The sequence below is a fragment of the Microtus pennsylvanicus genome, chromosome 15 (assembly GCF_037038515.1).
Source record: "Microtus pennsylvanicus isolate mMicPen1 chromosome 15, mMicPen1.hap1, whole genome shotgun sequence".
NCBI lineage: Eukaryota > Metazoa > Chordata > Mammalia > Rodentia > Cricetidae > Microtus > Microtus pennsylvanicus.
The window spans coordinates 21,206,945-21,234,774 of NC_134593.1; the positions used below are offsets into that span (position 1 = coordinate 21,206,945).

Below are 27,830 nucleotides of genomic sequence, written 5' to 3' on the forward strand. Positions count from 1 at the left end.
ACACCAAGTTTGTACTCTACTTCTCTCAGTCACCCCAACTGCTAAGGTACAAATCACACTGTGACAAATCTGTTGAAATTTATTTTATTATTTTATTTTTTGGTTTTACAAGAAAGGGTTTCTCTGTAGCTTTGGGCCTATCCTGGACCTAGCTCTTGTAATATTGTTAAGGTTTACCAGTCAGTTGTGGTGGCACACACCTTTAGTCCCAGTGCTCAGAGGCAGAAGCAGGAATATCTCTATGAGTTCAAGACAAGGCTGGACCACAAAGTGAGTACCAGGACAGCCAGGACTACACAAAGAAATCATTTCTCAAAAAACTTTCTTTCTCTCTCTCTCTCTCTCTCTCTCTCTCTCTCTCTCTCTCTCTCTAGCTAGGATCTACACTATATCAACCAGACTTGCCTCAAACCCATGAACTGCCTTAGCTTGCCAAGTACACACAAACGCCACTGCTTCAGGTACTGCTACTATTTTCTCCTGGTGCACAAATTTTAAAAAATTTAAGTACAAGACAGAATCATTTCTTTTACTTCTAGGTTTAAACCACTAACCCAAAGAGACCACTGAGAAGAATTAAAGCTGAAGGAAAATATATTTTTGGAATAAAAATTTATACTACTCCTTACACTATTCTGCAATATTCATTTGCTTTTATTGGCATAACAATTATGCAAGTCATAAGAGTATCTTGTTAAACATGATCTTATTACAAGTGAAAACTTACCCGCCACCACCTTCTGTTGCTGAGAGTGCAACTCAGGGCCTTGTGAGCCAGGCAAGCACCACACCCCACAGCCCCTCTTTTCGTTATATTATCATGTAATAAAGACAAAAGCAAACAGCAAAGTTGCCACCTTCCAACCCATCTGTGATGGCTGTTTGGAACAACACTGAAAAACAAAGTATTTATTGGAATATCTGATCAATTCTGACTCACAAAGCAGAACTTCACATGGAATGTTTTGAGAATTTACAAGTGCTTTTTCCCTAAGTGGGCCCTTTGGTAATGTGTCTCCTTCAGCTCCATCCATGACTGCCACAGCAGCAGGCCAGGGATCAGAACCCACAAGCCATTAAAAAACAGCAAGTAGACCCAAAAGTAGAGCCAGCTCTCGGTGTTGAGGTTGGGGCTTCCAACAAGCCACTCGGGGAAGAAGGTCATCCAGCCACCGTAGAGTTCACACACACACAAGGTGATCTGTATGAAATGCCTGTGGGAGAACACACGACATGAAGCAGGTACAGCTTGGGACTCTGAATTATGGCATCTTTTATTTCGTCTTTACTACAGAAACTTGTGGGCTCCTGGGTGGTGCTTCTTTGATGGGCCAAGCCAGCCTAGAGAGCAAAGACACCATCCCTGCTTGCAGAAGCAGTGCCGCCCCTCCCAGCACTTAGAGTTCTAAGGACACTTGAGTGTCCTGTACTACTCTCAGGATGTAGTGAGGTCACCGCTGACCCTCAAAGAGACCTGGATATGAACTTGACCCCAGCCAGCTTCATCTGTTGTAAAGGTGACAACTGTCCTTCCTCAAAGGGCACTGCGGAGAGTAAATGGACGATGTAGATGAAGGGTCTTCATTACCTGTGGCTGACACAGGTCATGCGCATATTATCAGTGCTGGAGACAACACACATGTAAATTTGTAATGTGTCCACAAATGTGGTCTTGGAGCCAAAACAATGTTAAAGCAGTCAAGAAAAATCACTACTAACTATCTGTGGAAGTGGTGGGGAAAGGGGATTAAAAGCTGGAGGACTCTCTCAAATCTGAGATTTCATGACAAAGCTTTACATCTTGAAGTCTTATATAAAGCTCCTGTCTTGCGGGTAAACACGCTTGCAACTGCATCCAAACGTGGCGCGGGCACTGGGCAGCTAATATCCCTCCCTTCCCACTGGATGGCAGTGAACTTACCTGTAATATTTCTCCTTGACTATGGCGTAAATGAGAACCAATGCCAGAATCCCATCCAAGACAACAGTCAGAATTTCCAAAGACACAATGGTTGGGTCAAAATACAGCCATCTTGAATCAGCCTTGCCGTATTCTTTCCCTAAAGACAAAATACCTGTGTTTAGTCTCTCAGCTGGCAAACATTTTGTGTTGTTAATCTTTTAGGGAGAAGACAAACAAATGGGCTGCATCACGACAAATTCAGACAAGCCATCAGTTTATTCTGTTTATTCATGCGCGCCACCTCGTTACCCCCTCGGCTGCTCTCTTTTCTCCCCTAAATGGCCGCTTTCTACTTCCATGCCCTGTATACCTTCTAATCTCTATTTGCGGAAATGTGGTCCTTGCCCATTTATTGATTGGAGAATGAAGGGTACATGCCTGGGGCCAGAAGCCAGGCAGCTGCAGCCAGAAAGCCAGACAGAAACAGCAGAAAAGTACAATACACAGAAAAACAGAAAGAAAGGTAAAAATCCCTCAGGTGAAAAGAAAAATAAAGAGAAACAGATTAAAATAAGATCTAAGATAAGGCCGAACATTCATAACTAATAAGAGTTTCTGTGTCATGTTTTGGGAGCTGGTTGGTGGCCCAAAAGAGAGCCTGGCACAGCAGTGTTGATTGTTTCTTATCACAACCTAGGATCACATGGGAGATGGGCGTCTGGGGCTGGAGCTGGGGCTGCTTTGCTATCACTAACGGAGGCGGGAATCCTGCCCACTGTTGGTGGCATCACTCCCTGGGCAGGGAATCCTGGACTGTGTGAGGGCTGAGGGAGCAAGCTGAGCATCGTATGTGTATGTCCATGGCTCTCTGTTCCTGACTGTGGTTGTGAAGGGGCAAACTCCCACCACAGTGACTTCTGGGCCACGAGGGACTGCTCCTGAGCTGTGAGCTGGGCAAACCCTTCTCCTTCAGGTGGCTTCTGTCATTTTATCACAGCGACAGGAACAGAAAGTAAGATACACATGCATGAAAAAAGGCAGGCAGGATGGTTCAGTGGGTAAAGGCTCCTGCTGCCAAGTCTCACAAGCTGTGTTCCACCCCAAGGACCCACGGTGTTCACACACACACACACACACACACACACACACACACACACACACACACAAATTTAATTTTAAAAGTTAACAATCTTATGAAAACATTACACTCACTTCAAATATAAAGTTTTCAAGTGTAATTTAGATGTGGGAAATTATAAGGAAATATTTCTTAGAACACATTCTGAGGGGCTGGAGAGAGCGCAGTGACTAAGGGCACTTACTACTACTGCAGAGGGCCCAGGTTCCGTTCCAGCACCCACCTGGAGGCTGCCACCCCCTGTAACTGCAGTTCTAGGTGATCTGAAGCCCTCCCGCTTCTGGCTTCTGTGGGTAGCAGGCCTGCATGTGGTGCACATATATACACATACATTCAGGAGAAACATTCGTGCACATAAAAACAAATAGATCTTATATAACAAAACATACTTGTACCTGGACATAGTGGCACATGCCTTTAATCCCAGCACTTAGGAGGCAGAAGTGGGTAGACCTCCATGAGACCCTGTCTTCAAAATCCCATTTTGTGATTTTTGAATTTTTACTTAGTTTTACTAAAAAGAAGTTTCTGCCATTCCACCCAGGCTAGCCTTGAGCTTGCGATAGCCCACCTCTGCCTCCTGAAGACACCCGGCACACCTGCCAGCTGAAGACTGAGTGCTGAAGGCCTCAGATGACGCAGATATGTAATAAATAAATGAAGATAAAAGCAGAGTAGAATAACAACATAAAGAAAAGAAGGAAAAACAAAGACACACAGTAGACAATGCAGACTTGCAGATGCCAAACCTGAAAGCACTAAGAGATGCTGGCACCTGGTTCACTGACTTAACCACACTGGTATAGAACACACTGGGAAGTCAATATTAGTTGTCTAAGTGTTGGTCAATTTACACAGAGTGTAAAGAAGATGGCAAAACTACTTTATAGCTCTATAGGGTAGGAGGAAATGTGGGATTCCCCTCTGTATGCTGTGAATACCATTGGTTAATAAAGAAACTGGCTTGGCCTGATAGGGTAGAACTTAGCTAGGTGGGGAAAACTAAACTGAATGCTGAGAGGAAGAAGGCAGAGTCAGGAAAAACTATGGAGCCGTAGCCATAGACAGACATGTTGAAACCTGGCCAGTAGGCCACAAGCCTTGTGGTAAAATATAAAATAATGGAGATGGATTAGTCCTAGATGTAAGAGCTAGCTAGCAATACGCTTAGGTAATTGGCCAAGCAGTGATTTAATTAATACAGTTTCTGTGTGGTTATTTCAGGAGTCTGGGCAGCCAGGAAATGAAAAGTGGCCTCCTTACAACAAGGAAGTTTGGACGCCCAAAGAGGCCAAAGGTCAGAGAGTTTGGGACTTGTTTCTAATTCATTGAAGGTTATTGTGCTTCTAACAAAGGTCCCACCTAGTTGTAAATCAGAGTTCTGCTCTTTCAAGGCCATTGTCAACAGGTCTTGCTCCTGAAATAGGGAAGTAGTTGGTTCCTACCTAAATCAAAGGTCTAAGGATCCAACTAAGTTCCAGTTCAATTATGGAAATAACTTGGGATTTCACCCAGGGAGTGGTTTGCCTACAGAGTGTTTGGTCTAGGGCGTGAATCAAGGACAGGAGCAAGGAATGTACCCTGCTACTTTCAATTTGTTGTATGTCAATGCAGTCTTTTGTTTTACTCCTACCTTTTGGGGCAAGGGGCAAATTAACCAGTTGGAAATTAAACATGGGCGAAATTTTAGTACTCACTGAAATTCCCTCCTAATACTATCCTATATGTTTCTGTGTTTTATTATTTTCATTTATGTCTTCGTATTCTTTACTATATTTCTAAATCCCCACGCCTCTACTCTGGAAGAGGTATATTTGTCAAGGCTGGCCCCCGACAAGGAGGGATTTGGAGAATTATATAGAAGATAGGTATAGACATACAATCAAGGGAAGACTGTGGGCTGGAGAGATGGCTCAGCAGTTAAGAGTATACATATGCTTTTCCAGAAGACCTGAGTTCAGTTACCAGCATCCACACTGGGCACTCACAACTGCCTGACTCCAGCTCCAAGGGAGCTGGTGCCCTCTTCTGGCCTCTGAGGACACTGCTCACATGACAAACCCACACAGACACACATGCAGAATTAAAAATAAAGTTTAAAAAGTAAATTTACATAAAATATCTGGAGAAGCACCCAGTTTAAGAACTTCAGGCCTTTTGGTGTCTTTTGTTTTATAGTGTTGTGTAGGGGCTCACACATGTTAGGTGAGCACTCAACCACTGAGCCACACCCCAGCTGTATACACTCTGTTCACTAATAGATTGCTGAGATGTAATTCACATGGCATACAATTCCAATTTTATTACGTCACAGATCTGAATAGACACAGTCTAACTGAGAATGTTGCAAACGAGAACCCTCACCCATTAACAGTCACCCATCTTCCCGCCCACAATCTGACTCTCATCCCCTGCCCCGGGCAACCACTAATTTGCTGTCTGTCTCTACAGATTCACCTATTCTGGACAGGACAGGACAGGACAGGACAGGTCAATGGAATCGTACAATATGAGATACAGACATTCGGTTCATAGTAGCCATTCTTGCAATTAATCTCCTCAGACATTCAAATGTAAACGTTTTTAATTACTTACATAAAGATGCAATCAAGCCTTGGGAATCTGCAACGTTTCCTACTAAAGACAAGTAGACGAAAGCGCCTTCCTAGAGGGAAGAAAAGGGAGACAGGCTCTGTTTAGCCTCACCACCACAGGGCACGGCAGACACAAAGGCACTGCATGGCAGCAGCTCCCCCTGCCCCTCTGTAAGGTGTTCAAATCTTGGTCCAAGGACTTGAGGACCACAGCATTTCTGGAGGCTAACCAGAGATATGAGCATGACCAAAATTAATAATAAATGTTACTTTTTAATGATTGGCATTATCAAACCAGAGGTGTGTTCTTATGTAGAAAAAAAGTGAAAATTTTATGGAGAGTGCTTGACTGTTGTACAAAATAAAAGTTAGCTTTAGATTATTCCAAAGATCTTAAATCTTCAAAAAGACTGGCAATAGTTCATTTTTTTAACCTTAAAAATGAAACACATGTGGCCAGCAAATGTCTATAGTAGAGTTGAGCCCCTCCCTATATTGTTGCCTGAGGGAAAATCCACAAAGGTTTTCTTTGGATATTTAGTGATCAAAATGTCTGCAAGTATCTAGTATTCCCCAATCATGGAAGTATTTCTTTACCCAAGCTTCCAAAATTCAAACAGCACTCTCTGCCCCCCACCCCACAGCTTCATATGACACTGGCACTCTCTGTCCCCACCCCACAGCTTCATGTGACATTGGCACTCTCTGCTCACCCTCTACTCGCTTGGGTACCATGTTTTACCACTTCTGGGAGCTACCTGCTTCTTGAGACCATTCACCCTGTAAGTTATTCATTGACATCAGCCCCTCCCAGGCCTCCCAGCAGTAAGTCTGGGGCTTACTCTATGTCACACAACAATGAAGCTCTCCTCTTGTGCAAATCTGTACCTTCGGGAATGGACTGAAAGTGTCAGTCCACTCAGTCATCTGTGTGGTGTGGGCCCCTTGCTAAGAGCACAAGATGCCTCTACGTTCTCATTCCGGAGTCCAGCGGCCGACTTCTGTCCATTTTGGTTGTTAACACAGAAGACACTGCCCATGGATTAAATTCCCATCCTGGTTCTGCAAGCCTATGCAGTTACTTTCTCTGTTTTATCTGTCAGTGGTTTCTAAAACCGGAAAAGCCACTTGAGCCATTCCTACCGTGCTTGTAGAGGTGGTGTTCACTGCAGGGGACCATGGATCTTTTTCTTTACTGACCCAGTGTCTTGACCCTGTGTCACTTTGTGGTACAGTTAGAGGTGGAAGGTCCTTCCCTACCTGTCTCAAAATCACACTGTATTAGTTTGCTTCATATGTGGGCTAGGGCTTACTAGTGAGAGATGTCTGTCCATCCCACAGTTTCTGACTGTCTGTCCTTCTCTGATTTTCACGTTATCTCTTGACTGTCATTCAGCCCCTTTCCCGCCCTAATCTCTGCTAACACAGGCTCGGACGCAGGTCTATGCTACCTTTTCTTGACTCTCTTTCTGGGTCACCTAATTAGTAAATGTGCTTTGTCTGAGTAAATCTAAAATGCATCTTCTTTTTTTTTTTTTTTTTTTTTTTTTTGGTTTTTCGAGACAGGGTTTCTCTGTGGGTTTGGAGCCTATCCTGGAACTAGCTCTTGTAGACCAGGCTGGTCTCGAACTCACAGAGATCCACCTGCCTCTGCCTCCCGAGTGCTGGGATTAAAGATGCATCTTCTTGATAGGAGATTTAGACCAGGCATGGTAGGAAAAAACCTGTACACAAGTCAATGCCAGCATAGTCTACACTGTGAGTTATAGGCTAGCCAGAGATGAAAGAATAGGGGTGAGGAAGAGCAAGAATGAAAGAAAGGAAGAAAGAAATGGAGAAAGAAAGGGAAAAGGAAGACTCTAAAGTGTGCAGACTGAGGACACAGCGCAGAGGCAGATCACTTTTCTGGCGTGCACAAGAACCATCGTTCCGTTTCTACTTCCCAGGAAAACCAAGAGCAGCTGAAGGGTTTAAGATATATTTTAATTGTATGCATGTGTCTGTCTGTATGCATGTTAGTGCAAGTGAGTACAGGTGCCTAGGAGGTCAGAAGAGAGAGTTGGGTCCCCCGAGGTGAACATTTAGGTGGTTGCTAGGAGCCCAGTTTGAGTCCTCTGCAAGAACAGGATGCACTCTTGATCACTGGACTGATCACCAAACCAACCCAGTTTATCTCAGTTGCTCTCTCTCTCTCTCTCTCTCTCTCTCTCTCTCTCTCTCTCTCTCTCTCTCTCTCTCTCTCTCTCTCTCATACATTACAATTCATAAACAGTAGCAAAATTACATTTATGAAGTAGCAATGAAATAATCATATGGTTGGGGTCAGCACAACATGAGGAACTGTATTAAAGGGTCTCAGCATTAGGAAGGTTGAAACCCACTGCATTAGGAGGTAGAGGCAAGAAGATCAAGACAGTAAAGCTAGCCTTAGCTTTCTGGTGAGTTCTAGGCTAGCCTGGGAAACATGAGGTCTTGTCTCAAATAGAAGATTAGCAGACTGCATCAACCTGCACCCAAGGTGCGATGGTGTAGAGTAACTGTCATCTCACAAAAGTGTAGAGGACACTGTCATCTCACAAAAGTGTAGAGGACACTGTCATCTCACAGGTGTAGAGGACACTGTCATCTCACAGGTGTAGAGTACACTGTCATCTCACAGGTGTAGAGTAACTGTCATCTCACAGGTGTAGAGGACACTGTCATCTCACAAAAGTGTAGAGGACACTGTCATCTCACAGGTGTAGAGGACACTGTCATCTCACAGGTGTACAGTACACTGTCATCTCACAAAAGTGTAGAGGACACTGTCATCTCACAGGTGTAGAGGACACTGTCATCTCACAGATGTAGAGTACACTGTCATCTCACAGGTGTAGAGTACACTGTCATCTCACAGGTGTAGAGTACACTGTCATCTCACAGGTGTAGAGTAACTGTCATCTCACAGGTGTAGAGTACACTGTCATCTCACAGGTGTAGAATACACTGTCATCTCACAAGCTGTGATATACACTGTCATCTCACAGGTGTAGAGTAACTGTCATCTCACAGGTGTAGAGTAACTGTCATCTCACAGGTGTAGAGGACACTGTCATCTCACAAAGGTGTACAGTACACTGTCATCTCACAGGTGTAGAGGACACTGTCATCTCACAGGTGTAGAGGACACTGTCATCTCACAGGTGTACAGTACACTGTCATCTCACAGGTGTACAGTACACTGTCATCTCACAGGTGTAGAGTACACTGTCATCTCACAAAGCTGTGATATACACTGTCATCTCACAGGTGTAGAGTAACTGTCATCTCACAGGTGTAGAGGACACTGTCATCTCACAGGTGTACAGTACACTGTCATCTCACAGGTGTACAGTACACTGTCATCTCACAGGTGTACAGCACACTGGCATCTCACAGGTGTAGAGGACACTGTCATCTCACAGGTGTAGAGGACACTGTCATCTCACAGGTGTAGAGTACACTGGCATCTCACAGGTGTAGAGGACACTGTCATCTCACAGGTGTAGAGTAACTGTCATCTCACAGGTGTAGAGTACACTGTCATCTCACAGGTGTAGAGTACACTGTCATCTCACAAAGGTGTAGAGGACACTGGCATCTCACAGGTGTAGAGTAACTGTCATCTCACAGGTGTAGAGGACACTGTCATCTCACAGGTGTACAGTACACTGTCATCTCACAGGTGTAGAGGACACTGTCATCTCACAGGTGTACAGTACACTGTCATCTCACAGGTGTACAGTACACTGTCATCTCACAGGTGTACAGTACACTGTCATCTCACAGGTGTACAGTACACTGTCATCTCACAGGTGTAGAGGACACTGTCATCTCACAGGTGTAGAGTACACTGTCATCTCACAGGTGTACAGTACACTGTCATCTCACAGGTGTACAGTACACTGTCATCTCACAAAGGTGTACAGTACACTGTCATCTCACAGGTGTAGAGTACACTGTCATCTCACAGGTGTACAGTACACTGTCATCTCACAGGTGTAGAGGACACTGTCATCTCACAGGTGTACAGTACACTGTCATCTCACAGGTGTACAGTACACTGTCATCTCACAGGTGTAGAGTAACTGTCATCTCACAGGTGTAGAGTAACTGTCATCTCACAGGTGTAGAGGACACTGTCATCTCACAGGTGTAGAGGACACTGTCATCTCACAGGTGTAGAGTACACTGTCATCTTACAGGTGTAGAGGACACTGTCATCTCACAGGTGTAGAGTACACTGTCATCTCACAGGTGTAGAGTAACTGTCATCTCACAGGTGTAGAGGACACTGTCATCTCACAGGTGTAGAGGACACTGTCATCTCACAGGTGTAGAGGACACTGTCATCTCACAGGTGTAGAGGACACTGTCATCTCACAGGTGTACAGTACACTGTCATCTCACAGGTGTAGAGGACACTGTCATCTCACAGGTGTAGAGGACACTGTCATCTCACAGGTGTAGAGTACACTGTCATCTCACAGGTGTACAGTACACTGTCATCTCACAAAGCTGTGATATACACTGTCATCTCACAGGTGTAGAGTAACTGTCATCTCACAGGTGTACAGTACACTGTCATCTCACAGGTGTAGAGTAACTGTCATCTCACAGGTGTACAGTACACTGTCATCTCACAAAGGTGTACAGTACACTGTCATCTCACAGGTGTAGAGTACACTGTCATCTTACAGGTGTAGAGGACACTGTCATCTCACAAGTGTAGAGTACACTGTCATCTTACAGGTGTAGAGGACACTGTCATCTCACAGGTGTAGAGTAACTGTCATCTCACAGGTGTACAGTACACTGTCATCTCACAGGTGTACAGTACACTGTCATCTCACAGGTGTAGAGTAACTGTCATCTCACAGGTGTAGAGTAACTGTCATCTCACAGGTGTAGAGGACACTGTCATCTCACAGGTGTAGAGGACACTGTCATCTCACAGGTGTAGAGTACACTGTCATCTTACAGGTGTAGAGGACACTGTCATCTCACAGGTGTAGAGTACACTGTCATCTCACAGGTGTAGAGTAACTGTCATCTCACAGGTGTAGAGGACACTGTCATCTCACAGGTGTAGAGGACACTGTCATCTCACAGGTGTAGAGGACACTGTCATCTCACAGGTGTAGAGGACACTGTCATCTCACAGGTGTACAGTACACTGTCATCTCACAGGTGTAGAGGACACTGTCATCTCACAGGTGTAGAGGACACTGTCATCTCACAGGTGTAGAGTACACTGTCATCTCACAGGTGTACAGTACACTGTCATCTCACAGGTGTAGAGGACACTGTCATCTCACAGGTGTAGAGTACACTGTCATCTCACAGGTGTAGAGTAACTGTCATCACACAGGTGTACAGTACACTGTCATCTCACAGGTGTAGAGTAACTGTCATCTCACAGGTGTACAGTACACTGTCATCTCACAAAGGTGTACAGTACACTGTCATCTCACAGGTGTAGAGTACACTGTCATCTTACAGGTGTAGAGGACACTGTCATCTCACAGGTGTAGAGGACACTGTCATCTCACAGGTGTAGAGTACACTGTCATCTCACAGGTGTAGAGTAACTGTCATCTCACAGGTGTACAGTACACTGTCATCTCACAGGTGTAGAGTACACTGTCATCTCACAGGTGTAGAGTAACTGTCATCTCACAGGTGTACAGTACACTGTCATCTCACAGGTGTAGAGTACACTGTCATCTTACAGGTGTAGAGGACACTGTCATCTCACAGGTGTAGAGGACACTGTCATCTCACAGGTGTAGAGGACACTGTCATCTCACAGGTGTAGAGTAACTGTCATCTCACAGGTGTACAGTACACTGTCATCTCACAAAGGTGTACAGTACACTGTCATCTCACAGGTGTAGAGTACACTGTCATCTTACAGGTGTAGAGGACACTGTCATCTCACAAAGGTGTAGAGTACACTGTCATCTCACAGGTGTACAGTACACTGTCATCTCACAAAGGTGTACAGTACACTGTCATCTCACAGGTGTACAGTACACTGTCATCTCACAGGTGTAGAGGACACTGTCATCTTACAGGTGTAGAGTACACTGTCATCTCACAGGTGTAGAGTAACTGTCATCTCACAGGTGTACAGTACACTGTCATCTCACAGGTGTAGAGTAACTGTCATCTCACAGGTGTAGAGTACACTGTCATCTCACAGGTGTAGAGGACACTGTCATCTCACAGGTGTACAGTACACTGTCATCTCACAGGTGTACAGTACACTGTCATCTCACAGGTGTACAGTACACTGTCATCTCACAGGTGTACAGTACACTGTCATCTCACAGGTGTAGAGTAACTGTCATCTCACAGGTGTACAGTACACTGTCATCTCACAAAGGTGTACAGTACACTGTCATCTCACAGGTGTAGAGTACACTGTCATCTTACAGGTGTAGAGGACACTGTCATCTCACAGGTGTAGAGGACACTGTCATCTCACAGGTGTAGAGTAACTGTCATCTCACAAAGGTGTACAGTACACTGTCATCTCACAGGTGTACAGTACACTGTCATCTCACAGGTGTACAGTACACTGTCATCTCACAGGTGTACAGTACACTGTCATCTCACAGGTGTACACTACACTGTCATCTCACAGGTGTAGAGGACACTGTCATCTCACAGGTGTAGAGGACACTGTCATCTCACAGGTGTACAGTACACTGTCATCTCACAGGTGTACACTACACTGTCATCTCACAGGTGAAGAGGACACTGTCATCTCACAGGTGTAGAGGACACTGTCATCTCACAGGTGTACAGTACACTGTCATCTCACAGGTGTACACTACACTGTCATCTCACAGGTGTAGAGGACACTGTCATCTCACAGGTGTACAGTACACTGTCATCTCACAGGTGTAGAGTAACTGTCATCTCACAAAGGTGTAGAGCACACTGTCATCTCACAGGTGTAGAGTAACTGTCATCTCACAGGTGTACAGTACACTGTCATCTCACAGGTGTAGAGGACACTGGCATCTCACAGGTGTAGAGGACACTGTCATCTCACAGGTGTAGAGGACACTGTCATCTCACAGGTGGAGAGTAACTGTCATCTCACAGGTGTACAGTACACTGTCATCTCACAGGTGTACAGTACACTGTCATCTCACAGGTGTAGAGTACACTGGCATCTCACAGGTGTAGAGTAACTGTCATCTCACAGGTGTACAGTACACTGTCATCTCACAAAGGTGTACAGTACACTGTCAACTCACAGGTGTAGAGGACACTGGCATCTCACAGGTGTACAGTACACTGTCATCTCACAGGTGTAGAGGACACTGGCATCTCACAGGTGTAGAGTACACTGTCATCTCACAGGTGTAGAGTACACTGTCATCTCACAGGTGTACAGTACACTGTCATCTCACAGGTGTAGAGGACACTGTCATCTCACAGGTGTAGAGTACACTGTCATCTCACAGGTGTAGAGTAACTGTCATCTCACAAAGGTGTAGAGGACACTGTCATCTCACAGGTGTACAGTACACTGTCATCTCACAGGTGTACAGGACACTGTCATCTCACAGGTGTAGAGTACACTGTCATCTCACAGGTGTAGAGTACACTGTCATCTCACAGGTGTAGAGTACACTGTCATCTCACAGGTGTAGAGGACACTGTCATCTCACAGGTGTAGAGTACACTGTCATCTCACAGGTGTAGAGTAACTGTCATCTCACAAAGGTGTAGAGGACACTGGCATCTCACAGGTGTAGAGGACACTGTCATCTCACAAAGGTGTAGAGGACACTGTCATCTCACAGGTGTACAGTACACTGTCATCTCACAGGTGTAGAGGACACTGTCATCTCACAGGTGTACAGTACACTGTCATCTCACAGGTGTAGAGTAACTGTCATCTCACAGGTGTAGAGTACACTGTCATCTCACAGGTGTAGAGTAACTGTCATCTCACAGGTGTACAGTACACTGTCATCTCACAGGTGTAGAGTACACTGTCATCTCACAGGTGTAGAGGACACTGGCATCTCACAGGTGTAGAGTACACTGTCATCTCACAGGTGTAGAGTACACTGTCATCTCACAGGTGTAGAGTAACTGTCATCTCACAGGTGTAGAGTACACTGGCATCTCACAGGTGTAGAGTACACTGTCATCTCACAGGTGTAGAGTAACTGTCATCTCACAGGTGTACAGTACACTGTCATCTCACAGGTGTAGAGTACACTGTCATCTCACAGGTGTAGAGGACACTGGCATCTCACAGGTGTAGAGTACACTGTCATCTCACAGGTGTAGAGTACACTGTCATCTCACAGGTGTAGAGTACACTGTCATCTCACAGGTGTAGAGTACACTGGCATCTCACAGGTGTAGAGTACACTGTCATCTCACAGGTGTAGAGTAACTGTCATCTCACAGGTGTAGAGTAACTGTCATCTCACAAAGGTGTAGAGGACACTGTCATCTCACAGGTGTACAGTACACTGTCATCTCACAGGTGTAGAGGACACTGTCATCTCACAGGTGTAGAGGACACTGTCATCTCACAGGTGTAGAGTAACTGTCATCTCACAGGTGTAGAGGACACTGGCATCTCACAGGTGTAGAGTAACTGTCATCTCACAAAGGTGTAGAGGACACTGTCATCTCACAGGTGTACAGTACACTGTCATCTCACAGGTGTAGAGGACACTGTCATCTCACAGGTGTAGAGGACACTGTCATCTCACAGGTGTAGAGTACACTGTCATCTCACAGGTGTAGAGGACACTGTCATCTCACAGGTGTACAGTACACTGTCATCTCACAGGTGTACAGTACACTGTCATCTCACAGGTGTAGAGGACACTGGCATCTCACAGGTGTACAGTACACTGTCATCTCACAGGTGTAGAGTAACTGTCATCTCACAGGTGTACAGTACACTGTCATCTCACAGGTGTAGAGGACACTGTCATCTCACAGGTGTACAGTACACTGTCATCTCACAGGTGTACAGTACACTGTCATCTCACAGGTGTAGAGGACACTGGCATCTCACAGGTGTACAGTACACTGTCATCTCACAGGTGTAGAGGACACTGTCATCTCACAGGTGTAGAGGACACTGTCATCTCACAGGTGTACAGTACACTGTCATCTCACAGGTGTACAGTACACTGTCATCTCACAGGTGTAGAGGACACTGGCATCTCACAGGTGTAGAGTACACTGTCATCTCACAAAGGTGTAGAGGACACTGTCATCTCACAGGTGTACAGTACACTGTCATCTCACAGGTGTAGAGGACACTGTCATCTCACAGGTGTAGAGGACACTGTCATCTCACAGGTGTACAGTACACTGTCATCTCACAGGTGTACAGTACACTGTCATCTCACAGGTGTAGAGGACACTGGCATCTCACAGGTGTAGAGTACACTGTCATCTCACAAAGGTGTAGAGGACACTGTCATCTCACAGGTGTACAGTACACTGTCATCTCACAGGTGTAGAGGACACTGTCATCTCACAGGTGTAGAGGACACTGGCATCTCACAGGTGTAGAGTACACTGTCATCTCACAAAGGTGTGGTCTCCAAGCCAAGGGAGAAGGCACCGACTGTGAGCAACTGTGAGGTCTTTCCTCAAGGTTAACAATGAGGGCTGAGAAACTCTCTCCTTTCCCTCAGAGCAACTCTAATCTGGTAAACCTTCCCAGCAAGCACATTAGCCAGGCATCCACTACCACAGCAGCTCCCCCGAGAAGGGCTGACTTCAGAGGAAGGGGTCCCTTGGCTCACCATTTCAGGGCGCGAGGGTCTGGATGGCCCAGCCTACAATGGACAGAGAATGGTGGAGTCTATGTGGAAGAGAAACCACATCTCAAACCAGGCTTGGTTCTTTTACAGCAATCCTCTGTGTGAACTGTCAATGGGTCCCATGAGGACTACCATATCCCTCAATGACCTTCCCTTTAGATGTCACCTCTTTCAGATGGTATTTCTGGAAGGTTCTGTGACTTCAGCCTGGTCTGTTCTTACACTGAAAGAACTCGGAGAAACACAAATAGGCAGGCATAGGACCACTGCAGCAGCTACCCTAAAGTCCACAGACGCCCCAACAACACACTGAGCAAGACACCGGAGGCAGAAATTGGACACACAAGGAGACCAGTGACTTGGGTTCTAAAGATTCCTGAGGACCCCTGACCAGTGTTCTCTAACCACGCAGGAAGTACACCAGAAACCATCTAGTGTGATTTCCCAGGGGCCAACATTGTTGAAGGAGACCTACAGGGCTCCTGACATGAATCCACTTTGCGTTGATGAACTGAAAAGCTGCTTTTTCTACCCCTTCAAGTTATTTTAGCCTCTGAAGCTTCAAATATGCAGGGACCCTTTCATAAGCAGCACCCAGAGTTACTAGCTTCAGAAGTTTTACATCATAACACACACTCCATATCCAACCTTTCAGATTAATAGCCAAAGTATACGAGAACTTAAAAATAACCAAAAGAGTAACAACAATTTTAACACCAAAACAAGTCAATGAATCAATAAGCAAATGGACAAGCAAACAGCATTTCCCAAGGTTCAAAGGGCCACAAGCATGCGACAAAATCTTCAACACCTTTAGCCATCAGAGACAAGTAAATCTGAACTACATTGAGACTCTATCTTACATCAGTTGGGATACCTAGTATACAAGGAATGGGTGCTAGAGAGACATTCAGAATGGTTAAGAGAACAGGCTGCTCTTCCAGAGGTCCTGAGTTCAAGTCCCAACAACCAGATGGCAGCCCACAGTTATCTATAATGAGATCTGATGCCCTCCTCCAAATGCAGAAAGAGCACCCATATACATAAAAATACATTTAAAAAATCGAGCTGGGCACAAATGATAGTATACACCTTTAAAATCTCAGAACCAGGCTGAACCAGGAGGATCTCTAATTTCAGGCTAACATGAGCTACATAATGAGACCCTTTCTCAGAAATCAGGCTGACAAAATGATTTATCAGGTCAAGGCACTTCCTGTCCAAGCTGGTAGGCCTGTTTGAGCCTAGAACCCACATAGAGATGGAAAGAGAACCAAGGCCACAAAGTTGTCCTCAGACTTCCACAGAAGCGCCATGGTAGATACACAGATACACACATGGTAATAATACTAAAAAACCCACACAGAAACCTACTACTGTAGAAGCTTCCTAAAACACATACATACACAAAAAAATTAAATGGAGTCCATATGTAATGGAGGAGACAATACTCTAACTAGACATCAAATGGTACCACGTAAAGACCCCAGTTATAGGGAGTGGTATCTTTTGATTCACTGGCCAAAGAGGACTTAAAGGCCCACCATACTCTATAGACTATTGCCAGTGCTGTTGGTTACCATCCACAACCTTACAGTAAGGCCATGTTGCAGGGAGACACTACATACTTTTGGCACAGAACATGGAGAAGTCAGGCTGGTGCTCAACCGGAAGCTTCACCGCTACTGGCTAGTGTCCATAGTGTTAGAAGGTGCTATGCACACAACCAAGTGAGAAAAGTCATTATCAGTGTTATCCAGGGATGAAACCAATGAGAAAGAACAAGAAGTTGGGTGGGTAGGGATGGAGCCTGGAGGAGATGGGAGGAGTTGGAGGACAGGGAAGAATGTTATAAAAAAAATATATATAGTGTATGAAATTCCCAAAGGGGGAAAAATAAAAATAACCAAACCAAAACATTACCCATGCCAACCACTTCCTGCACAGCTTGGTCTTATTAGCTGGACTGGGGTGATGAGAGAATGAACAAAGACAAGACACAAACACACACACACACATGCACACGCACACACACACGCACACGCACACACACACACACGCACACGCACACGCACACACATCTGGGAGTGTAGTCAATGCATTCCGTGTACTCTGTCAACACTCACACATGGACCACAGGGAGGCTGTGCTAATTCTGAGTTTGACCCGGGGAAGGCTTTGCCATTTTCATGGATCTGATGCACTGGGTCCTTGACACAGCCATGTCACTAACACACATTCACTCAGGGCTCCCTCGCTCCCCACACATGCCCAGATGGGAAATGACCAGTCATCAAAATGCTCACCCCTGCCTCAGGTTGTAGAAGGCATATTACTCTCCAATGAGGTCTGCATAAGGTGACCAAGTTTGCTTATTTAAAAAAAAAAAAGTAAAGTTCTGAATATCAAGGTATTTGGCCAAAAAACAAAACAACAACAATAAAAGCCAAGATAGTTCCTGTTGCAAGGCTAAAACAGGAATGAGCTAACTTTGTCTAACTGAGAAGCTTGCAAAGCCACTTTAAATGGACCTTGGCAGATGAAGTTAACAAAACTCTGCCTCCTTTTTCTTTTCAGGTATTCAGACTTGTGGCTTGTAACAATGTATTTTATAGATTTCTAGAAACTGGGAGTCAAAAGAAGCCAGCGTCTTGCTACTGTGATCTAGGATTGAGTAACAATTGTACAAGAAGTGGTGCGTGCACTCATTTAGTCCTCAAAGAGATGAAAAAAAGTGGCTTTACCTAGACTAAAAAACAAAAACACAAAATGAGGCCAATTTGTATGTAAAACATCTTGGCATTTTTTGGTTTTTCTCTTCTTTGCTTGAAAAGTACTTGAATGGAGACTCAGAAAACAATGTGGCACTCTGCATTAAGAGTGGAAAGTAAGGTGGAGTGGGAGTGGGTTAGCGCACACTAACCCTGGCGACACGTATCAGTACTTTCAGATCTGTCCAGGTGTCTCAGCCTCATCACACTGGGGTTGTCATGGCAACAGCCTGCACACCATTCAAGGGAGGACCAGCTGCAGCAGCCCTCCCCCAGGCTTGACTGACTTTAGACATGTCTAGTGACAGCTGCCATTCTCCTATTGAAATGACACTCCCCTTTGATGGAGTCTTTCTCAGCCCCAGCAGCCGGATGTCACCTGACATTACCAGTGGATAGTGGCGGCTCCTTCGGAACCTTGGTGTCAGTCACACTAATTCTACTGCACCCGTGATACTGGGCTTAGTGCTGGATTTAGGACATGGGAACCTCTGTCCTCTTAAGAGGATCCTCATTTCTGCTGAGACAGCTGTTCTCAGGCTAAGGACCAGCCGGGAAGCCTTGAGGATCACTGTGACAGGACATGGGGATTATGCTGTCTGGTACATGAACAGGATGAAAAGGGCAGAGGGGAGTTGGTGAAGGATGCAGGCAGAGGCTGGGGAAATGCCAGGCACTCTGTGTCCTTGCAGCCCTGGTCCTGGAATTACAGATCTCCTATGGGAGTTTGTCACCAGTGCAGATTCTCAGCTAATCCCAGTGTGACTGTGTACATGGTCAAGTCTGAGAAACGCTGCTTGAAATCACAAATGGTATTTAATCCTTATAACAGGTTGTTTGTTTGTTTGTTTGTTTGTTTTGAGGCAGGGTGTGAATTTGTGGTGTGCGCTAGCCTCCATCTCAAAATCCCCCTGTCTCAAACACTGAGCTTTTCAGAGTGAGCCACATGACTCCTGGGTTTGCAGCACCCTTTGAAGAGAATGATTATTTCCATGTTTGAGGATGCTACTCAAGACTGGAGAGATGGCTCAGAGGTTAAACACACTGGCTGCTCTTCCAGAAGTCCTGAGTTCAACTCCCAGCAACTACATGATGGCTCATAATTATCTGCAATGAGATCTGGTGCCCTCCTCTGGCATGGAAGTGTACATGCAGGAGGAACATTGTATACATAATAAATACATCTTTTAAAAACGGATGTTAGTCAGCTTCAGCTGTCACAACCATCTGAAGGAGTTTCAACAGAGGAATTTCCCAGCCCAAGAGTTGTCTTGATTGATGTGGGAAAGCCCAGCTTGCCACAGGAGGCCAGCTTACTGCACCTGGTACTATCTTGCCAGGCAGGTGAAGGGGATGTACAGGAAAGCTAACAAAGTAGCCTTCCTTCTGCCATGCCTCCTGCCTGATTTCCCTCACAGGTGGCCTGTGGCCTGGAGGCAGCCGGTGAAATAAACCCTTTTCTCCCTGCTGCTTCTGGTCAGAACATCACAGCAACAGCAAGCAAACTAGGAAGATGGATAAGGAAACAGAGAAGGGAGTTTCCATCCTTCCTCCTCTTCCTCATTACTGGAAGGGTTTACTGTGGGAGGGGCCTGCCTGTGCATTCCCAGCAGGCAAAGCACAGCACTGGGCTCAAGTGCACGTCTGTTCTTCCTCACACCTCACATCCTTCCCTCCATCCCCAGAGCTACCAAACTGAACAGTGAACGAATACTTAATAACTGACCCTGAGCTTACCTTATTTTATTGTTTTTTTTTTACAGGACAGGGTCTCCTATATAGCCCTGGCTGTCCTAGAACTCACTATATAGACCAGGCTGGCCTTGAACTCACAGACATCTGCCTACCTGGGCCTCCCGAGTGTTGGGACTAAAGGTGTGTGCCACTATGCCCACCAATCCGATGTGTAAAGAGGAATCTACAGCCGGCAGGAATGGGGGAGGACAAGAAGAGTGGCCAGCTTAGCAACTTGTAGACACATGACCTCACTACCCTTGGTTACAAGTGAATGCTGGGCTGGGCCTGGCAAAGAGAAGCCATCAGAGGTCAATTTCAATTCCATATCAGAAAGACTTCTACAAATAGGGCTGCTCCAGCCCGAGAAATGGTGCTCACTAAAGCTCTCAGACAAGTAGGTGTGTCAGGAAGATCCTGGCTTCCAGGGCCAATGGAACCACTAGGGACTTAAGACTGTTCCTCAGACCCAGCTGCTACCACCTTCTTTCTTCGTTACATTTATTTATTATTCATTACATTCATGACATCTTTTTGGCTGTGTGTACATGTGCCACGGTACACACATGGAAGCTGGAAGACAATTTTTGGCAGTCAGTTTTCTCCTTCTAGCATGTGAGTCCTGAGGATTAAACTCAGTTCTTTAAGCTTGGGAGAAAGTGCCTTTACCAACTAAGACATCTTGCCACATCTCTGCTATCACCTTCTGTCCCTGCACCTGGTGCTCCCGGGACACATCTAAGTAGTATGTGCTGTGCTTGGCATGAGCTCATCCAGCTTCCAGTATGTCAGTTGTCTTAGTTTTCTATTGCCATGACAAAATACCATGACCAAGGCAACTTATAAAAAAATTAACTTGGGCTGGAGAGATGGCTCAGAGGTTAAGAGCATTGCCTGCTCTTCCAAAGGTCCTGAGTTCAATTCCCAGCAACCACATGGTGGCTCACAACCATCTGTAATGAGGTCTGGTGCCCTCTTCTGGCCTGCAGGCATACACACAGAATATTGTATACATAAAAAATAAATATTTTTTAAAAAAGAAAAAAAATTAACTTGAGGGACCAGGGTTCTAGAAGGTTAGAGTCCATGGCAATCATGGCAGGGAACATGGCAGCAGATAGGCACGGTGCTGCAGCAGAAACTGAGGGTTTACATCTGGATCCAAATGCATAAGGCAGGTTGGAGAACTAACTGGGAATAGTGTGGGCTTTGAAACCTCAAAGCCTCCAGTGACGTACCTCCTTCAACAAGGGTATATCTCCTAATCCTTCCCAAACAGTTCCACCAACTGTGTAACAAATATTCAAACAGATGGTCCTATCAGGGCATTCTCCACAACAGCTATGGAGGACACAGGTGACTGGACCAAAGATGAAGATAGAACATACCAACCCTCGAGGAGGTAACTCCCAGATGGACGGCTGGTGGAAAGTAGTCACCTGTAAAGACTAGCTGGTAAATGACATCTTTGCCCTCTGAAATACAGACTGAGAAACAGAAGGAAGAAGTCATGGGACTCCAGGAAGGTGGCTCAGTGGATAAAGGCATTTGCTGCCAAGTCTGACGAGCTTGCTCCCCAGGGTTTCCATGGTAAAATAAGAGAACCAAGGCTTGCAAACTGTCCTCTGACCTCCACATACATGCTGTGGCAAACACATATGCTCCTCCAAATAAGTAAATAAATAATAAATAAATGTAATAGCAAAAAAAAGAATGGGTGGCCAGAGCCAATCAGAATGCACACACACACACACACACAGACACACACACACATGCACACACGCACACACACGCACACCAATGCTGTGGGATGTCCTTCTGTATATGTGTTACTTTTATTGGTTAATGAATAAAGCTGCTTTGGCCTACTATGTCAGGACAGAATATAGCCAGGCTCGAAGAGATATAGAGAACAGGCAGAGTCTAGGAGACACCATTTAGCTGCTGCAGGAGAAAGTCGCCATGGCTGAAACCTTGCCAGTAAACCACAGCCTTGTTACAATACACAGATTAATAAAAATGGGTTAATTTAAGATATAAGAGCTAGGTAGGAATATACCTAAGCTATTGGCCAAGCAGTGCTGTAATTAATATAGTTTCTGTGTGATTATTGGGTCTGGGTGGCCAGGAAATGAATTAGCAGTCTTCATTTACAAAATGGTGTACACCATCTGGGGCATGAATCCACATAAGACCTAATAAAAGCTTAAGGGAAAAAAAAAGAGAGCTTCTAGACTCACAAAAATGGAAGCCACGTGCAGTTTCTTGGTAGCCATATTTTTTCAGATAGGCTTTGTTTGCTGGCAGCAAGCAGAGGTGTAGCTCCTTTAAGAGTGGGCTTCCTGACTCAGCACTAGCAGCAAAAACTGCACAGCCTCTTTAAGGGAAGGTTTCCTGATTTGTGCTGGCAGCAGGAACTCTAGCTCTTTTGGGAGGGTTTTGTGAGCAGCATGCTACTCGTTGCTTAATGGAGACATAGACCGACTGCATCCCGGGAGCTGGAGCAATGAGCACAGTTGGCAGAGGCGGTGAACAGACCTCTACCAATTTGGATGGAGTGAAGCCAGCAGCCAGGGCCATGGAGTTGGTCCTAGTCATGTCTGCTTAGCATTTAAAAAAAAAAAGAAAAAGGTGTTCTTTGTCAGAAAATTATTACAGGCACGTAATAAAGACAGATTCACACAAGAAAACCCACCTCTGAATGGGTCACAGTGTTGGATAACTGTAATAGGCTTATGAAAGAGAAGAAAGAGTACAGACAGTCATAGATTAAAGGAGTAAGGATAATAAAATAAATCTTAAAAGAAATAAAATAAAAAAGCCACGTAAAGGTGAAAAATACACAGAGTCTGGATTGTGCATATTATTGTGTTTTCTTTGAATTTTTTTGACTGCAGAGAGACATTTGATTCTGGGGGCTACTAAGTTAAACCAACATAAAGGTATCTTGACTTCAAAATTTGGGTCTAAGAATATGCTGCTTTGGAAAAGAGGTTCTGCTTTTGTTTCTACAGAAGATGAGAACCTCTGGATTCCTTCCACGCTAATGTAGTTTGATGGAACAAGACCCACCCAAAAGGTCTTCATGAACCTTAAAAGTACCTCGCCCAACAAACAGCAGGAGTAGTTTGGGAAAAACTTTTTTTTTTTGAGAAAAAAATCCCAAAATGATTGTTTATAAATGTTTGTTTTCATTTAAAGGAAGTTAATTATAAGTGATTAATGGACAAGTCAATTTCAAAAAAGGGGGGGAGATATGATATAGAGAGGAACACTTTCCATTGGTATGAATCTTGGTCTATTGATACAGATTTAAGGGCTATTTTGTTACACTGTATATATGTATATTTCTACTGTTATTTAAGTATTATGCTTAGACATCTCATTTAAAAATGTAATCTATAATTAAAAGTTGCAGATTAATAGGTAGTCATTTATAATAGTCAAACTTGTAGTCATGTTAGTTAGGTTTTCTAGATATACAGAGATATATTTCAGTTAGATAATCTTCATCACTTCAAAGACCTACAAAACATGGCATTAATGTTTTAAGAACTTAAGACTTTTCTAGACAATGAAATATGTCTGCTTCTGGCAGCACCAATTACTTCAGAAAGGTTGATGGGCATTGAAGAAACTTGCTGTGGCATTTGCCTTCAATGTGACAAAACTAGTAATTTGGGCAAGAAACTGCTCTTGCCTAGACTGCTTGATGGTGTGCTGTATGAACTGGAGATGCAGGACCCACAGAAAAATGACTGCTGAACTTTCCAAAATACAGAATGGTACTTCAAGGTTCCTGTTTCACATAAAAAAAAACTGCCAGATATTTTGCAAGACATAAGCAACTAATGAACTTTACCATTATAAGGCAGAAAAGATCTTCAGATTTCCTGCTTCACTGAAAAGTCTGCCAGATATTATGGGCCTGTAGGCTAAAGATGGATGTCCCAACATTACAGAAGAACTTTGGGTGATTGTTCAGATAGTGAGATATCTCTGTCAATTCTAGAACTTTGGAAGTTGCTTACAATGCACTTCCTATTTACTCAGGTAATATCATATCCTTCTGGGGTCTTTGGTGGAGATAAAGACTAGTTAATTAAAATTCTAGTTTTCCTTAGTTATAATAAAGGATAAATTAGATATAAAACTTTAGACTCACAAAGATATGATAGATGATAGAGTATTTTCCTTTTTTTGTCAAATACAAATAGACTAAATACTGTAATTCTTGCTTGATTTCTGTTTTATGTAATTTTACTATTTTAAAGTTAAAAACTTCCTTTTTTTAAAATTAGACAGAAAAGGGGAGATGATGTAGGATGTCCTTTTGTATATGTGTTGCTTTTATTGATTAAGGAATAAAGCTGCTTTGGCCTATGGCAGGACAGAATAGAGCCAAGCTGGAAAAGACATAGAGAGAGAGTAGGTGTCTAAGAGATGTCATGTAGCTGCTGAAGGAGAAAGACGCTGCTGCCAGAACCTTTCTGATAAACCACAGTCTCTGGGACAGCAGTTCAGCTCAAAGGTTCAAGCTATGCATCACACAGGCAGTTCACCTCAAGTGTCCAACCAGAGTGTACTGAGTAATCATGATTATCAACCTGACTGGATTCCGAAGCACCTGGAGCTGAGTGGAGCCCCCTCTGTGTGAGGGGACTGGGGTGACAGATAATGAGCAAGGCTGTTACATGGTGGGAAGGATTTGAACAGGAACACAGGTGACTATACTACAACTATACCATGTTATACCTGGGAGGTCTCAGAGGCAATGAGGGCAGCCTGAGTACTAAGGGCGAAGCTTTTGTTCTCAAGGCTCTACCTTGTAGTATCAAGTAATTCCGTACTTTTGGATACCCTTACCTATCAGGCTTCATTTGCAGCCAACTGCTAACGGAAGCTAATCCAGGCAAGTACTTACAGGCCTCACTGCTAATTCCTGTCCTCCCCACATCTCTAAAGACACTGGGCAAAAGCACTGTTAGTAACTGCAAAATGTCCATTAATGTGAGTTTATTAGGATATGTAAGATTTGTCTTAATTTCAGAGAGATTAGAGTACCAACCAAGTGGCGTGGGCTTGTCAGTGATCACGTCCATATATGGAGAAAAGAATACCTCAGATGGGAAGAACTAGGGCAGGAGCAGGGTCATCACAAAGGAGCCCTTCCCAACAGGCTATCAAAGGCTATTTGGGGGCATTTCCTTTATATCTGGAGAGGTGGTGGGGCATGGTGGGGGCGGAGACAGACCATTTCTACACAGACCACATCTCCAGGTAGCGTGAATAGAGGCAAGTGCCATGCTACCTAGTCAACATAAACAGGGTTGCGGACATACAAGTATATTTTTTTGAGAATCTTTACACCTTTATATATTTCTGGAATGTTATCATCCCCCTTAAGTGGGACAGTTTGCTTGTTTGTTTTTGAGACAGGACATCATGTGCCCCAAGTTGTCCTTGAGCTGACTATGTAACCAAAGATCAATTCTTTAAACAAAGGTTTCGAGGGAAAGAACCTTGCTCCAGTCTCTGCACAAAATTACTAGGAAATTACTGGGAAAGAAGGAATTTCATCTTTGCGAATACCTGGTATTGACACATTAAACTGGAAATGCTCATTGACCTAAACCATTGCCAAACACCATGTCTTCTTTGTATTTCAAGACTATGGACTTTAACTTCACATTAGCTGGAGGGAAGGCCAGATTTTATTTTTTAAAAAGGGGGTATTTAAGATTATATTTTTAAAAACTTGAGGGGAGTAGATTTCATTAGTACTATTTATGTATAGTCACATTGGCTATTTATAAAGTGGGGTGAGGGACCAGAGAGATGGCTCAGTGGACAAAGTCCCTTCGGCCAACTGAGGCCCAAAGTTTGAGCCGTAAAACTCAATAGTGGGAAGACAGAAGTGACTGCAAGTTGTCTACTGCTCTCCAGATGTAATCCTGTGGCGGGTGCACGATCCCCCAACCCATCCAATTAAATAAATGAAAAAAAAAATTATTCACTTTATTTTAGGTGAATATTAAGGACACATTATGGTTAATCTGGACTGTCAACTTGATGGGACCTAGAATCACCATGGAAACAATGCCCTGTCAGGGATTGTCTATACTAGGTTAACCGAGAGGAGGAGACCCACTGTACATGTGGGTGGTACCATGCCGTCAGTGGGGTCATGGGCTGAAGTTTCTGACTGTGGACCCTAGGTGTGCAGCTGCCCCTGCTCTTGCCAAACCTTCCCTGCCACAGCGGACCACGGCCCCTTCACTGTGAGTCAGAGCAAACCCTTCCTTCCTAAAATTTCTCCAGCCAGGATTTTGTTGCAGCAATAACACAAGTAACTAATACAGGAACTTAATAACCTGACCATGCAGTTCTTGGGCCTTTGGAACTGGATTGTAAGAAGAATGTGAATAGTTTGAAACTTTGGGCTAGAAAAGCTCTAGAGTGCTCTAAGCAACGTTTTATAGGCCATTCTGGCAAAAGTTTAGAAGACCAGAATACTGTGAGAAAAGATGAAAGTGGAAACCAGGCTCATGAGAGACCAGGGGTGTAGTAATAGGAGGAGCGGGCTGCGTTCCTACAGCACAGGGGTGTAAGGCCTCTGAGAAGCTGACCTAGACGCCATTCAGGTTACACCCTGACACAGAATCTGATTGCTTTCTAGCTGTATCTTGAGTGCGTAAGACCGGAAATGCACACACCACAACAGATTTGTGGATGAGTGGGTAGTTGAATAAATCAAGGAAATTTTAAAACATGATCTCAGAATTACGTGAAAATGAAAAATACCAAGCTTGTGGGATGAAATAAAAGCGGTACTAAGAGTGGAAGTTCTTAGCACCTACATTAAAAAAAAAATCAAAAATAGTTCGAATAAATAACTTAATGATGCACCTCAAGAATTTGAAAAAAAAAACAGGAATAAACCGAATTCCAAAACAGGAGATTGATTGTAAGAAATAATTAAAACCGAAGGAGAAATTAATAAAATAAAAAACAAAAGAATCAATAAAAGAGAAAGCTGATTCTTTGAAAATATTAGCAAGATTGACAAATCCCTAGCCAAAATAACCAAAAGACAGAAGACCTAAATTAATAAATTTAGATTAACAGACATCAGAGAAATTCAGAAACTCGTAGGGACATACTTGAAAAACCTATTCTACAGAATTAGGAAAGCTACAAGAAATGGATTTCTGGATATATCTGTCACACAAAAGATAAACCAAGATGAATGGTGTTGGGAGAGGGGTGGAGGAGGTGAAATTCCTGTAGCAATTCTCAGGGGATACCTTTGATAGAAGACCAGGCAGCACCTGAGAAGAAGGGTTCGGTTTGAACCAGGAAATCAGCCTCGTTAAAGGGGGCGCCCTCTGGCCTCCCGGGATCTCAGCAGGTTCCCAAACTTTCTCCCGTGGGCGGAACCCAGGCAGTTGGCAAGGCGGCAATGCTTACCAGCACGAAGTGCACCAGGGCATCGTAACAGAGCCAGGCGAGCACCCCACGCTCCACCGCGCTCCGCCCGCGGCCCAGGCGCAGGCCCAGCGCGCACCCCACGGCCAGCAGCGCCGAGCAAAGCAGCAAGGAGGAGCCCGTCGCCATGCTCAGTGCCCACTCCTCGTTCACAGGTTCCCCAAATAGCCCAAATCTCTGCAAGCCAGGCAGCGAGACTGTCGTAGGCGGGGCTTCCCACGGACTGAGCTTCTCTTGAGCTCCGTGCTCGTAGGTGGGAGGGAAGGAGGGACTTCTCGTGGGCGGGTCCCTATGGGCGGAGCTTCTCGCGAGCGGGCGGAGCTTCGCGTGGGAGGGATCCTGAGGGGTGGTGACGGGAAC

The 27,830-nt window shown here is 44.7% G+C and overlaps 1 protein-coding gene across 1 annotated transcript; it reads right to left on the reverse strand.

The window, feature by feature from the left end:
• Positions 1-850: 850 nt before the first annotated feature.
• On the reverse strand, positions 851-27,724 carry Ebpl (EBP like). The gene is made up of 4 exons (XM_075950238.1): positions 27,453-27,724; positions 5,637-5,706; positions 1,922-2,060; positions 851-1,214 (listed from the first exon to the last, which is right to left on the reverse strand). The coding sequence occupies exons 1-4, from the start codon at positions 27,597-27,599 to the stop codon at positions 974-976; spliced, it is 597 nt and encodes a 198-aa protein (XP_075806353.1). The 5' UTR covers positions 27,600-27,724; the 3' UTR covers positions 851-973.
• Positions 27,725-27,830: the final 106 nt, after the last annotated feature.

Bases quoted from the DNA above. Each gene is read 5' to 3' on its own strand.
- Ebpl (XM_075950238.1), bottom strand. From the start codon at position 27,599: ATGGCGACGGGCTCCTCCTTGCTGCTTTGCTCGGCGCTGCTGGCCGTG. The intron at 5,707-27,452 runs GTAAGCATTGCC...TCTTCCCTCTAG, and splicing joins CCCTGGTGCACTTCGTGCTG to GAAGGCGCTTTCGTCTACTT. The intron at 2,061-5,636 runs GTAAGTAATTAA...TTTTGTCTTTAG, and splicing joins AGGCTTGATTGCATCTTTAT to GGAAAGAATACGGCAAGGCT.